Source organism: Mugil cephalus, chromosome 11, assembly GCF_022458985.1.
Source record: "Mugil cephalus isolate CIBA_MC_2020 chromosome 11, CIBA_Mcephalus_1.1, whole genome shotgun sequence".
Lineage (NCBI taxonomy): Eukaryota > Metazoa > Chordata > Actinopteri > Mugiliformes > Mugilidae > Mugil > Mugil cephalus.
In genome coordinates this window covers 6,635,301-6,650,364 of record NC_061780.1, presented here as the reverse complement: position 1 = coordinate 6,650,364, position 15,064 = coordinate 6,635,301, and the positions used below count along the sequence as shown (strand labels likewise).

Below are 15,064 nucleotides of genomic sequence, written 5' to 3'. Positions count from 1 at the left end.
GGGGCCTGCCACACTGGTGCTCCCCCATCTCTCCACACTTCCTCTCCCTCCCTGCCCTCCCCACTACCTGATCACTCAGCTCTAATTAGTGGGCCATGTTCATCAATTAGCTTTTAATGGAAGAGATGGAGAGGAAGCAGAGCGACCAGAGACCTGCAAGGTTTTATACAGGTGGAAAGACCAGCCACCCAACGCCTGCTTGCAATTAGCCTCATTTGGATGGTGGCTAATGTGTGTCCGTGTCTGTATGTTTTAGAAAATGTGTTTTCAGGTGTGCAGTCAAACTTTTTATTTTTCATGCCCTTACGCAACTTTTTTCTTTTTTTTTTTTTTTGAACAGCGTGCAGCATTAGTTGTATTTCTATTTTTGCACAGCTGCCTGACCACTTGTCATGTCTCTCCATGGCTCTCCCTCTCTTCCTCTTTCTCTCTCTTTTGCCCCCGCTACTATCCTTCCACCTATCTATCTTTGTCAATCCTGCAGAAAGCAGACCTGGCCGTGGCAGGCTTCACCATCACATCGGAAAGAGAGAAAGTTATCGACTTCTCTAAGCCGTTTATGACCCTGGGGATCAGCATCTTGTACAGAGTTCAACTGGTGAGGGCGTTATCTAGGGCTATAGGGCACCCGCTGGGCGAAAACTCACTGCACATCTTGTACTGGATTTAATTTCTTTTGCTTGCAGTGTTTTAAAGCCAACAGGGCTACACAGAAGATGACAGCCTACACTTGTTAAAACTACCTTAAGGACTCAAACTGCTTATTTCATAAGTGTTGATCTCATCTTTGAAGCTGATGATTGTATTTGTGTCGTGCGCTGCAGGCTGCAGCAAGTCCACACTGAAATTTATAGGTATAATTTATGTTGCTCAATAAGTCAGTGCACTGTAACTGGGTAACAGTGGCAGCTTTACATTGCTAATGAGGTTTTGGGTCTAAGCCAAGTATGCTTCAGCGCAGGCATTGTGAAACAGAGCATTTATGGATTGTAGCATTAGCGTATCAAACGCTGCAGACCAGCATCCAGAGTGCACTGAAGGACACTGCCCTCCTGTGGTGCAAAGGGGGCATTCCCTGACAACTGAGACGTTGACGTTTACTGTCTGTCCATCAGTCTGTCTCATTTTCTCCATGTCTCTGCTTCTCTCTCTCTCTCTTTTTTCTTTGCACCAGGGTCGGAAGCCGGGTTACTTCTCCTTCCTCGATCCTTTCTCTCCAGCTGTCTGGCTCTTCATGTTGCTCGCCTACCTGGCTGTCAGCTGTGTGCTCTTCCTGGCTGCAAGGTCAATACATTACATCACACACCGTACGGATTGTCTGCAGCTCACGTCTGAGCTCTATTAATCTTGTTGAACATGAGTCGCAAATTAAAATTTCTTACCTTATGCAACCTCCCATATAGTCTGACAGGCACTGAATGACGGATTGGTAGATGACAGGTACTACTACTGTAATGCAGTGTGTACGCACGGTTTCATTGTACCTGTGTTCTTCCCCCAGATTAAGCCCCTACGAGTGGTACAACCCTCACCCGTGCCTGCGAGAGCGCAGAGACATGCTGGAGAACCAGTACACCCTCGGAAACAGCCTGTGGTTCCCTGTTGGAGGCTTCATGCAGCAGGGATCAGAGATAATGCCCAGAGCCTTGTCCACCAGATGTGTTAGCGGGGTGTGGTAAGTTAAAGCGGTTGTGTTTGTTTGCACGTGCCAGACAGTTTAAAGCCCCCCTCCACTCAGAGTTGCATCCACCGTCTCTTGAATTGGATCTTTGACCTCCACTGTACAGAAAGATGCATGTGCAAGAAGTTAAAACATATCCGACACAAATCTTTATTCCAAGCGGGTTATTTTTATGTATTTCATTGCCGTCAAGGAGTGTCATTGCTATGGGGTGGGGGTGTCTGGTCTGGTGTAGGTGGGTGCTACATGTCTAAGTAACATCCACACAAATGAATACCAGGTCCAGAAGTTTCCCAGCAGAACACTGTATTGTCACAAGATGATCAATGTTATTTACTTCCCCTGTCAGCGATTTTAATGTTGTGGCGGATCGGTATACATGTAATTTAAAGCATATTCACTGACTGCCACATTTTTTTTCAACAAAAACCTGTATTTTTCCTAAGCTTTCCCCACTTTTTTTTTTTTTTTAAAGCACATCTGCTGCGTTAGATAATGACATTTACATTTTAAATTTTATGCTCATGGCTGACATACAGCTCCCGAGTTTCAGTCCCTGAGCACCGACACTTTATGCAAACAATAAAAAAAAAAAAAAAAAAATGCTAAGCTCACAGAAATACTAGCCCGGTGATGCTCCTGTGGCACCAGAATGACTCTGAAAGAAAGAAATAATAAGCGCTCAGAGCTAAGGAGATAAAGAGTGGAGGAAGACAGGAACAGCAAATTACACAGAATTGAGCAAGATAGGGGATATTAATAAGTACAGTGAGTACACAATGTTCTTCTTGAAAATGTTTTTGGACATGCAAGAATAAATCCCATCTTCAAGGTTATGGGTGCAGAGGAGCTGTTAGTATTACAAAGCGTTTGAGAAAGTATTGCTAAACTCCTATTGATGATGAAGTGTGTAACCTAAAAGTAAAGATTTAGGACAACGGCGCACACTCATGTGATTCCTTGTTGAAGCTTCATATGTATACATTTTATAATTATTTGAATGATTTACTGTTCCCTCAACTATACCTGAGCTCTCCTCCCTTTCCTCCCCTTGTTCCTACCTCATAGGTGGGCGTTCACTCTGATTATCATCTCCTCCTACACGGCCAACCTGGCGGCCTTCCTGACCGTCCAGAGGATGGAGGTTCCCATCGAGTCTCCGGACGATTTGGCCGACCAGACCAACATAGAGTACGGCACCATCCACGGAGGGAGCACCATGACTTTCTTCATGGTACGGCCCACCACAGCAGCGGCTGTGGCTCCAGTCGTCTCTGTCCTCCAGCATTCTGAATAATCAGTGTACATCTGTGTCTGTGTGATCGCGTGAAACGGTTCTTTGTGTTGTCACTTACTGATTTTCTGAATCGCCTTTATACCATTTTAGGAAATGGCTTTTCATAAGCTGCGCGTGTGTGTGATTTAGTGTAGTGCTTGTGTTTTCATTACTGTGAATGGAGGGAATGATCGTCCTTATATTTGTCACCATATCTCTGAGTTTCTCTGTTGTTTCCTTTATGGCTGTTTGTGTTAAGTGGCTGACTGCCTGTGTTTGCTTATAAAAACGCTTCCGGCATCTGTGCCGACATCTGTGTTTGTCATGCCGCCCGTGTGTGTGTGTGTTTTTGTCTTTGTGTGTAGGTGTGCTAGCATGTGGGAGTGTGTGTAGGTGAGTGTTGAAAAAAAATGCTTTGGTTTATTTGTTTACATGCATGGGAAATGGCTACATGCCAATGTGTGTGTGTGTGTTTTTCATTCTCTAATGTTTTGTTCTGTATTGAAGACAGAAAGAATGAGTGGTCTGTGTTTGCCTACATAAGCCAGTTTCATTGCTACAGTACATTAACCCCACTCAATTCTTAATCCAAGCACAGACAGACACACACATACAAAGCACAGCCATTTTATTACACACAGATGCTACCCTTTTTATTCTTCTCCTTTCTTCTCAAATACACGCAGAGATACAACATGTAATTGTACACTCTAAACACTTAATCCTGTTGTGGAGATTGCCATATTGTGTCAAGCGCTGATCCCCCTCCTGTGTGCTGATTTACCTCCATCTGTATGAAGGATGATGCATCAGCTACGCTACAAGCAAATAATCTGCTGCCTGGGTTCACCTCGCTTTTTTCCCTCTCATCTTTGTGGTTTCCCCTCCGTTTACTATTGATGTTTTACTCTGCTTGTCATTGTTCGCACCAGATTCTCTGTTTATGTCTACTCACCCTTTTGATAACCGAGGATGCATTTGTTGTTCTTGTTCCCCCTCTTATTTCTTTTAATACAAAACATAGCACATGTTGGGGAGCGCAGACAGACACAGATTGTTTAATACCCATTGTGGCCTTCTCGTTTCTCTGCAGAACTCCAGGTACCAGACCTACCAGCGGATGTGGAACTACATGAACTCAAAGCAGCCGAGCGTATTTGTAAAAAGCACAGAGGAGGGCATCGCCCGTGTGGTCAACTCAAAGTATGCCTTCCTGATGGAGAGCACAATGAACGAGTACCACCGTGGCCTCAACTGTAATCTCACGCAGATAGGAGGCCTGCTGGACACCAAGGGTTATGGCATCGGCATGCCACTGGGTAAAAAGATTTTTCTTGTAACAACTGATAAAGATATCAAATCAGAATAACTTCAGACCTAATTATTTGCCAGAATTAAATTACATCTATGGCCTTCTTACATGCGTTAGTCTCCCCAGGAGGCAGTCAGTCACAATCATCACCATATGCAGAAATACATTATGGCAACGCATTTTATTTTAATTGTTGAAACATAAAACCACCAACATATTCTAGTATATATATGATAAAAGGGATGATCTAATAAAAAGCCTGCTCATAATTATGAGTTTACGAGTTTATTTAAAGCCTCTCACGACTTTAAGGAGAGACATAAACAGCTCCCAACATTAAACCTTTACTCACCAGTTTTTCTTTTTAAAGGTCACAAATACAGCTGCCATGTGTTTGATTAAACCTGCAATCGATCAGCAAAGTCATAAAATGTGTTGCTCAGCTGATAGCAATCCACCACGAGGCTGACAGAGATACAGAATTGAACATTTTCTTCCTGCTTTTTGCGGGAGTCGTCTTACAGGCGGGTGTTAAAAGAATAAGATGTTCCAGTGATAGAGACAAGAACTTTATAAACTATGCATGATTCTCTGAGTTCCACTTAGAGATAGCAATACATTTATTTATGCATTCAGTGACTGAAGAACACCGACATAACCATCCAAATGCTACTCTGGCTCTGAACAATGTATAGACATGTTCTCTAGATATCATGTAAAAGCAGCAGTTCACCTCATCTTTCTACATTATTAAAATAAGCACATACTGACAGTAGAAGTAGATAACAGTGGCCGTCTTGTGTTTTGGAAGCAGAAGGGAGACCTACATAATATTAAGGTTTGTTACGGGTTCTGGCAGCTGTGTAATGTTTGCCATGATACGCTCAGTGCCTAAGCCTTACCATCATAGACATGCCAGACATACAGCATTGATCTGTGACAAACTCATAAAATGTATATAACTGTGTGTATTCCATGTGCTTTATTCACGAGGATAATGCCCAGTTACTGTAAAGATGTCAAGAATGACACCTGCATAAATGAAACGATGTACAAATGTTGCCCCGAAAGGCCTTTCTGATAATCTTTGAGCACAAGGTTGAGTTTCTTCTGTCCTAAAATAGTGAAGGACACAATCATTAGTCTTGGAGCTATTTATAATTGAGAGGGAAGTAGGTCACCTATAACCCCAGTAACCTCTATAGTAGGTATTAAGTCTAATGGGCTAGTGAACAGTTACAGTGTAGTGTACGTGAGTTCTGGCAGAAAAAGTGTCATACTGTTACTGAGCGTGACCAACAGAGGGCAGGGTGTTAAAACATGAGTGACTATCTTGGATCTTTAGGCTACATAAACAAACAAACAAACAAAAATACAACTCATTAATCCATGTGAGAGCAATCATTTTAATAAACACATGCTGTAGCTGATTCGTGAGCGATTCAATCTGAAAAACACCTTCTACGTGTTTGATTTATTGTCAGTCTGAGGTACTGTTAAGTATTTAAACTGCCTGCAACATGCAGGTAATTATTTTGCCGGCTCTTGTAAAACTCCCTTTTAAACACACAGAGCAGGTGTCATTGCATCACAGTGATATTTTTTAATTAAGAGCTCGGCCATATCTCTTTGTGCTATTGACAAAGCAGAGTTACTGTGCATTAGCATGGAGAGCAGACACGGAGACACGGGCCACATTCATATATCCTGCCTCTATGTATGCACATATTTTAGCATGCAGAAAAAGACATTTTGGGAACACTGCAACTCACCATTTTTACATTTTTGTTGGATTTTCCAAGTGTTGAAATGTTTTCAACCTTTAGATGCACTGCCTTTTTTGAGCAATGGTTTTGAGTTTGTTTTAAGTTTTTAAGCTAAGCTAACCATCCTCATATGTGGACTAATGGTAATGATGTGGGAGCTTTTTTCAGATAAACAAATTGTATGTATAACTATCAATTTATTTTGTGCTTTACATGTTGAAATCTTTAGCAATATACTGGTGCGGTTTCAATTTCATACACTGTAACAACTCGTGCATCGTTACAAATCAGATAATAATCAGACTCAGAGGACAATACTACAGAATTCAATAGAAAAACCTCATATACACTGTATAGAAGACTACAGGTATTTGTGACTGATTTATAACGCCTCACAGAGCCTAACCACTAGAAGAAGGGTTGATCTTGAAAACAAGGATTGGAAAAAGTTTTCTGTGTTCTGTTTGCAATTAATTTTTCAGCATTTATTTTGGAAAAAAAAAATGTCTCAAATAAAAACAGCAGCAAGTCTTCAAAGACGCAAACTCTTTGTAAAATTGTCAGTGTTTCCTAAAAGAAAAAGTCTGATCACACTGAGGTTTGCTAATTATCCTAACGGTTAAACATCACTATGGCAACAAAGAAAATATATGTCTAATCTCTGCTGAACGGTATCTTTAAGCTCTCGCTGTATGTTCCAGTGTTTGTAACATACTCTGTATTCTGTGTGACCAGCAGCTGTCCCATGGCCTCTGTCTGGTGTAATCTCACAGTTTATCTCCCTGTAATCCTCTCCTCACGCTCTCCATAAGATCACTTACAGCATTTCTTTCCCTTTTACTCCTTAGTCATCTCTCTTGCCCATCATTTCATGTTTTCCTCCCTCTTCTGAAATAAGCCCTCTCTTGTCCCACCTCTTGTGCTGGACCTTGTCCACCACTTACTCTTATCCTCCTTTCCTGTCATTTGCCAGGGTCTCCGTTCAGAGATGAGATCACACTGGCTATCCTCCAGCTGCAGGAGAATAACAGGCTTGAAATACTGAAGAGGAGGTGGTGGGAGGGAGGCCAATGTCCAAAAGAGGAGGACCACCGTGCCAAGGGTGAGTCGACTGCAGCTGTCTGTCTCCTCTCCTTCCTTCTTCTCTAATGTCCTCAGTTATAGTCTCCTCACTCTACCTAATGGTACAGCCTCACCTGGTGTCCCTGTGAAGGACACTCAGCACAATCTACTTTCCCAAATGTCTTCTGTTTGTCTCAGGTGGACTGTAATACCAGCTTTGTTGGAGAGAGTGCGTCTGACGTGTAAACCTGTTAGCGTGCGTTAAAAGTCAGCGCCTGGCTCAAATACAAAGACGACAAAAATCCCCCTGCTCTTGTGCCTCTGCAGTGAGATGAAAACCTCTTTTTAACACAGTTTTTGTGACTAAATACTACGTTAAGCTTCACCTGCATAGCTGATCTCAAGCATTTTAAGGCCCCGTGACTGTGTTACTGGCTCAGCCACTTAGCCCAAGGCCATTTACATTTGGTTGTTGAGTTTTTCATCTGCAGTGCATAAAGCTGAGATGCTTGCTTATAAGCCTGAGAATTGTAGATTTTTAATCATTTGTGTAGTTCAAGGTGGATCCTGTACTTCGCATAATGCACCATTATAGACCTTTTAATCTATCCTCTCTAAGATGTAAAATCCATTCTGTCAAATAAACTGCAGAGTCTAACACAAGTTAAATTCTAAGACAGTCTCAGAATAAAACCACAGATTATGATAAAAAAAAAACACCTAAGAAAGAAATACTTGGACATTTTGGAAAATACCATTCTTTACATTACTTGAGATGAGGGATAACTGTGACGCGAAAACTATTCCTGATACTCCTCCAAAGACAAAGTTGATACTATAAACCTGCATGTCTCCGCCTGTCTAGCGAAGCTATTTTGTGACAACAAACTGATGACAGTGTCGATGTATTTCTGCTTGTAGTGTGTGTCCTAACGTTTGTCTTCTGTGACCCGCTGTCAGGTCTGGGCATGGAGAACATTGGGGGCATCTTCGTGGTGCTGATATGTGGCCTCATTATTGCCGTGTTCGTGGCCATTATGGAGTTTGTGTGGTCGACACGACGCTCGGCAGAGACTGATGAGGTATGCCCCCATACCTGCCCTCGCCGACCCCACAGACACACCCCAGTAGGTTCCCATGGCATCCCGCCAACCCTTTTGACTATGTCGTATTGTGTCTGTTTGAGAGTGAGAGTGAGTAAATTTCAGCTTTTGCCTCCATTTGTGTGTGTGTGCGATAACCTTTGAGGTTTGATGTATAACGTGCACGTGAGATGAGAGGAATGTTAATGTATGCGCCTCTGAACGGCTGTAGTGAAGACGAGTATAAACAGGAAATGGAGGATTTCCCTCTGCATGTGCTGCCTGTTTTGATGTCATCGTGCCCTTCTAGTGTTTGGTGTTTAACAGTATGGCAGTAAGTGTTTGTGGGCTAAACCTGATAGTATGGATAAGCAATATTGAGAAATGCCAATATTTGCTTGCATAAAGAAGTAGTGTGATCTTATTTCCCTGGCATTAAATGTCATGATGTATCTTCTTTTACATGCCTCACATGTACGCTGGTATTCTTCGTTTCCATTGTTGGATTACTTCACACCCATCTCACTGTGCATCTCCCTCTGTCTCTCTATCTCAAACACACACCTCCTGTCATTTCGGCCTTCAGTGTCTGTTCTCCAATAATGAATACTGTTTCTGTTTATGTGAGCACATGACTTTTCATCATGATTTCAAAGAGAATGTTCGTCTGTAGTGGACTTATTTATGCATTTTGCTTGCCGCGTGTTGGAATGATGAAATATATTTTTATACATGTGAAAGTGTGTCCTAGAGCGTGTGTGACAGCTGCTGTGTGACTGAGAGCTTTTGTACATGTGCACCTGAGTTTGCAGGCCTGCCTGTCCGTTCATAGTGTCATAATGAAGTACCCATGAACTAAACAGCATTTTGGTGTTTTGTGTGTTTGGATTGTAATAACTCTCTCTGCTCCTTGGATATTCTCCCATCTCTGTCCATGTCCATATCCTTCCCATAAACCTCTTCATTTCTATTTTCAAACACCTCTCTATTTGTTGATCTCTATGCCCTCGCTTCTCCTGCAACTTTTGTTAACCATGCCTACTGTGTCTGCCTTGGTGCCTCTGCGTTGTTTTTTTTTCTGTTTTTTTTTTTTTTTTTTACATTTTCTCTCAATTTTATTGTTTTTCCTTTGCTCTTCTATTTATGTACCGCCTTACCACTGTCTTGTTCTGCTGCCTGCCTACTTTGTGTCTGTGGCACCCCCCCCTCCTCCTCCTACCTTTGCGTCCCTCTCTTTTCCTTCCCTTCTGTCTTTCCGTCTTTCCGTCCTTCCCTTTCTCCTTCTTTAGGTGTCTGTCTGTCAGGAGATGATCACAGAGTTCCGAAACGCCGTCTCCTGTAAGAAGAGCTCCCGCATGCGCCGCCGTCGGCCCCTGAGCAGCTCAGCAGCCTTGAGGCATCCCACCCGCATTGCTCTCGGAGCCCCTCGGCCCCTGCGCCTGGTGCGGGAGATGCGGCTCAGCAACGGCAAGCTGTACAGCGGAGCTGGCCCCCTGACGGGTGGAGCCGGAGGTGGAGCAGGAGGGACAGCACCGCCAGATCTGGGCCCTGGGCCCCAACGTATCCTAGATGACCCACTGGGAGCAAACACCACCCCGCCTCCACCTGCCCCCACCCCAGTGATGCTGCCCGCCCGCAGCTGCACCCACGTGAGGATCTGCCAGGAGTGCCGAAGGATCCAGAGCCTGAGATCAAGCAGCACTATAGGATCAACCTCAACAAGAATACCACCTTCATCTGCCCCCCTTCCCCGGCTACCTCCGCCCCCACCCCCGTCCTCTTCCAACACAGACAGTGAGGGCGGAGGGGGGCCGAGCCCAAGGCGGCTACATCACAGCCCCCCGCCTCATACCCCTCGACCCATCCCACCTCCACAGAGCAGCAACAAGACAGACCTACTTGGGGACCAGGAGTGAGATCAGAAACATTTGGGGGGAGGGGGATGAGAGGCCTGTAGTGATGTGAGCTGGGGACATTTGTGCTGCTTAGAGAAATACTGTTTCCACAAGTGAAATTCATCTGAGAACAAAACATGGGAGAAAAAAACAAAACATTGACTTTAACCAGAGCAGCAGCTAGCGGAGGTCTGCAGATGGAGAACTGTCTGAAAGACGATCATCAGTTAAGCTTGTCTGGACAAATGAGAGGAATTGCACATGACCAGATGATGGTTTCCATTCATCTCCTTTTGTCTCCTCATTCCTCTCTCACATCACCGTCAGGCTCAAGGGTGCCCCCCACCCCTCCGGAAGCTAATTAGCCCTTTAGCAGAATGAAGCCTTGCTGGAGGACATACCGTATTCGTATGAGATTTAAAACAGCAACTAAAAGACTTCCAGAGAATTATTTCCTGTTGTTTTTTTCTTTTGTTGTCTTTGTTTTGTTACCATTGTTCTAAGTGGAAATTTCAGAGTTAAATACAGACTATGTGTGACAATATGGATTATACATTACAGAAGCGATGGCTAATTGTGTTTGAGAGTTTTGTGTCCCTCCCTGTGCCCCTTAGCTGCTTTTTGGACGGGAAGTTGAATGAAACTACTTCAAAACATCCTAATGCAAACAGTAGCAGAAAAAAATGTTGGTCTGCCTTTCTTTACAGTGTGTGTGTGTGTGCAAAATCTGTGCTTCTTGTAAGACTGTCTCTAACTGCTCAAATGAGAAAAACCATGTACCCAGCAACAGTACCCTTCTACCAGTGTTAGATAATCAGACAGCCACAAGAAAATGGACAGAGAGAGAGAGAGACAGAGAGAGAGAGAGGCTTTGAAATGTGAAATTAATGTCCCTCGTTATCCCGGGTAACGCTTGCCAAGCCTTTACTCCTTTTTCACCTCTGTTCACCCAGCGTAGACGAGATAGAGAGGCCGGACGAGCCAGCAACATAGAGACAAGATAGAGAATAACTGAAAGAGAGGAGATAGAGAGTGAAAAGGACACTACTGAATTTGAATGAGAAATCCCCCACTGAACCACTTCCATTATTAGATCTGTCCTGATCTGTTAATTCTGGGCATCTTTTAAGGGCCTTGTTAATGCGCCAGCAGGCTGTAGCTGCAGCTTCTTTCCTTCCCTCTCTGTTCAGCAGACCGACTTGGCCGTCCGCAGAAGCGGCTGCTGCCAGACTGATAGACTCAACGCGGCCTTGTCAATACTGTCTCAAGCTTTTGATCGCCTAATTACTCCCCTCGGTGGCTGGGGACTCATTGAGGAAGTAGTGAACACAGGCAAACGTGCTGATAAATAGGGTTTGTAGAAATACACGGTTTTCACTGTGGGAAGAGAGCTGGGAAGAGAATCTCATCTGTTTTATTTTTATCATTGCAGCCCTAAAGTTGGGTTCATATACGTTTGGAAACTGATTATTTTTTTCATTTTAGCTGTTTATCAAAACGCATTCAAGTTAAAATGAGCAGAAAGGGCTGACTTTAATGTGGTGGTATTCATTCAGTTTGGAGGAAGAATTACATTTTCTGTACGCGTGTATTCAGAATCAGAATCAGAATCACTTTATTAATCCCAAGAGGAAATAAGTTCTCGTTACAGCAGCTCCTACTCAAAGTGTACCAGTCTAGGCAATAAGAATAAGTAAGAATAAGTAGGGCTGCAATGACAATTGGACAAATAAAAATCCTTTAAAAGCCTCAAGTGTAGAAAGTTGCCAGAAAATATCTGTTCTGGGAGAGCATTGTTTGGAGAGTTGAACCTCAGATCATCCTGTACCAGAATGAATTATAACAGTGTCTTGGAACGGCTCATGATTCAAAGCATACAACATCATCTGTGAAACACAGTGGAGGCAGACTGCCAATGGCATTGGATCACTAGTGTTTATTTATGATGTGGCAGAAGCGGCCAGATTAATTCTGAAGTGTATAGGATTTACTCTCTGCTTAGATTAAACCAAGTGAAGCACAGATGATCGGGCAATGCTTCACTGTACGGATGAACAATGACCTAAAACTTACTGTGTAAACCACCCAGATGTGCTGAAAGACAACGCTAAGATTAAGACCCATGGACAACAAACAACTGAATACAGCAGCAGGAAAGACTTGACAAGCTATCACAATGGAGGAACTCCATTCATTGGTCCAGAGTTCGTACTTTCTTGCCTCCAAAGCTTATTTGTCATATTACGTTTGGTGCTCTAATCATTGGGGACCGTGTCTGGAAATGGTTATAAACCCTACTTCTTTCCTCCTGTCAGAATGTAAATACCATCAAATTAAAGACGAGAGGCAGCTTAAAAATCCACTTCATTGAACAACACAAATCGTGTCAGTGTTGAAACATATATGAGTCTCACTGTACATACGTAAGGGTCTTTAATGAGAACACACCAGTGGATGTGCACGTGTTTGCCCTTTTTCTTAAAACTGTAAACACTTCACATTACTACTAAATATTTGTCATAATATGTTATTTTTAAACCACTTTTGAACCACCCAGCAGCCACTGCTTTCAAACCAAGTCATTGTCTAAAATCAAGATGGTAGATTACAGCAAATATTAAAAAGCTATAAGCTATATATTTTTATATTTTTGTAGTTGTTAGGAAATCAATTGAAATGACACAAAAATTAACTTAAAGTAATTCATTATATGGAGGGTATTTGCCTGAGATACTGTTGAGTCGGGGGACATGTTCATTTATTACATGACAGTCATTTTTTGTTTTGCCAGAACTAATTTGTGCCACAAAATAATTTCCAATAAATCCCAAACTGACTGCTGTTTCGCTGGAACTAAAGTGCTCTGCTGTTTTAATGTTGCAGCAGAATATACTTGTGCCAGATTTAAAGGTTTGTGTTTTCATTCGAAGCATAATATAGATCCTCCGACAGCAGCACTTTGTTGGCAGCTCAATCATCATATTCATCCAAATGCAGCCCTGGCCTTGTTGCAGTTTGAGGACATGAATCTGATTAGTTTTGTGTCCATGACAAAAGAATGAAATGGAATCAAATTATTCACTTGAACGCACGAGACACCAGGCGTGTTCGTCTGGGGCTTTGTCTTAGTTCTCTTTAATCATTTGTACACATTATTAAATGATGCTGCCATAGGAGTAAATGTAACTCTGTTGAACAGCATTGTGTTTGCATGGCTTTTAATGCAGACACATCAGTCCTACAATGACATGTTGATTTCTCATTGCTGTCATATAATGTATTAGTATTTCTGCAGGTCACTGACTCAGCAGTATTCATGGTACCTGTTACCTGATCAATTTCCAAAAACAACACTTAGTTATTGTTCATGTTTTGTTCAGTTTTATACACACATAATTAGATTCATGTAATTAAGTTTATCTGGTTGGTGAGGTAGTATTGAGGGAAAACTGGCTTAATTTACATGGACACTGGCACATAGTGCATTTCTCTAATAATCAGAATAACAGGCTCATGTAACCACCCCCTTTGGAACAGACTGGCTCAAACAGTAAATAAGAAAATATAAGCACCTAACAAACATTTAAACGCTTGAGATGATCCTTTCTCTCTTGGTAGAATAAATACTTTGGGTGAGTTTTTGTGAGAGACATAAACGTGGCAGTGACAAACAAGATGTAGCTGAAGAAAGCCAGAATCAGTGTGGACAACGGCATTGATGTGTATGTCCATCTTCATCGTGTTTATATGTTGAATGTATTCAGTACATTTTGGGAACAGAAAATATTCTGTTGTATTTCTGGCAGATTTGCCACACAGTGGGAAGAACCACACTGTGCATGTGAAAAAACTGTGATGTTTTGAGGGAATTAAGTAGGTAAATGCATACATCTTGTCAGATTTTTCCCTGCAATCTACAACCAGGATAATTTAGATGGTTTAACTCGTAAGCATCAGGCTATATATGACATATATGAGGAGTTGCAACTGCAGCAACTAGGATGTGGTCCCTCTCTGGCCTCCTGCCCACCCATATCCAGCACTAACACAAAGTGTGAAGTAGCATGAAAAGCCACCAGTCCACCCTCTACAAATTCCTCATGCCGGCATGGTTGTCCAGGCTAACATTGCTCTGTTGTATAAAATGATGCATACTGGGGTAAGGCAGATTTGTCAACGCTGCTGCGCTCCAGATAATGAGCGATAATGTTGTCGCACAATGTTTGCACACATTATGCATTTTCTCTGAGTGATTGTTGTCAGCAGAAGCACGTTTGATGTGATGCCTCTCTCTCTCTCCGTTTACTTCTGCTTTTGTGACCAGAATCCTGACGAGACAACACGAGCCAACCTTTACATACACGCAAACACAAACATACTCATCCACCACATCACTGACTCCTTTGTTGTCTAAAGTCTGTAAACCCACTGGATGTTTTTGTATTTTTTTTTGTATTTGTCTTTAGAGTTTCTTTATTGCATTGTCCAAATGAATTCTCAAATCTTGAAATGTGACAGCACCACATAGCTGGTAGGCAGCTATCAACAGCTTTAAACCATCAGCTGCATCAGCTTGCCTCTCCACAGCTTCCCCGCTATTTGGGAGGCAAGATGATCGAATGAACCCTCACAAGCCGAAATATTACTTGTGCGAATCTAAAGGGGAAGGGAGGGTCACAAAACAAGTCGAAGGTGGGGTGTCTGATGTGTTACTCCACAAAACAAACAAACATTTATTTACTTTTATGTTCTTTCCTTTGGTATTTTTTTTCATATTTCTATACTAGTGCTGAATGGATTATTGAAACTGATGATTATTAAATTGATTAAATTGTTATTATTCCTATGGAGCGAGAGGCTCTATAGTGTGCTTGTGGGTGAAGGGTTGGGGAAGGGATGAAGGTGCAGCGATGTTCTTCAGAGAGGCCGCCCTGTTGTTCAAACCTATAGACACACAAAACTCTTTTGGAATAAAATTATTCAAACAGTC

At 42.5% G+C, this 15,064-nt stretch overlaps 1 protein-coding gene across 5 annotated transcripts in view; it reads left to right on the top strand.

Annotated features, from left to right (window-relative positions):
* Positions 1–15,064, top strand: part of grik5 (glutamate receptor, ionotropic, kainate 5) — a 77,016-nt gene extending 61,952 nt beyond the window's left edge. For 2 of the 5 annotated variants that reach the window (XM_047598719.1, XM_047598718.1), the window contains 8 exons: positions 485–598; positions 1,175–1,284; positions 1,502–1,675; positions 2,750–2,915; positions 4,051–4,276; positions 7,009–7,137; positions 8,058–8,224; positions 9,469–15,064. In XM_047598719.1, coding sequence (XP_047454675.1) covers positions 485–598; positions 1,175–1,284; positions 1,502–1,675; positions 2,750–2,915; positions 4,051–4,276; positions 7,009–7,137; positions 8,058–8,224; positions 9,469–10,095 — 1,713 coding nt within the window. In that variant the 3' untranslated portion in view covers positions 10,096–15,064. Of the gene's footprint in view, positions 1–484; positions 599–1,174; positions 1,285–1,501; positions 1,676–2,749; positions 2,916–4,050; positions 4,277–7,008; positions 7,138–8,057; positions 8,225–8,765; positions 8,803–9,468 lie in introns of all 5 variants that reach the window. The other 3 variants (XM_047598722.1, XM_047598721.1, XM_047598720.1) reach the window with 3 other exon arrangements.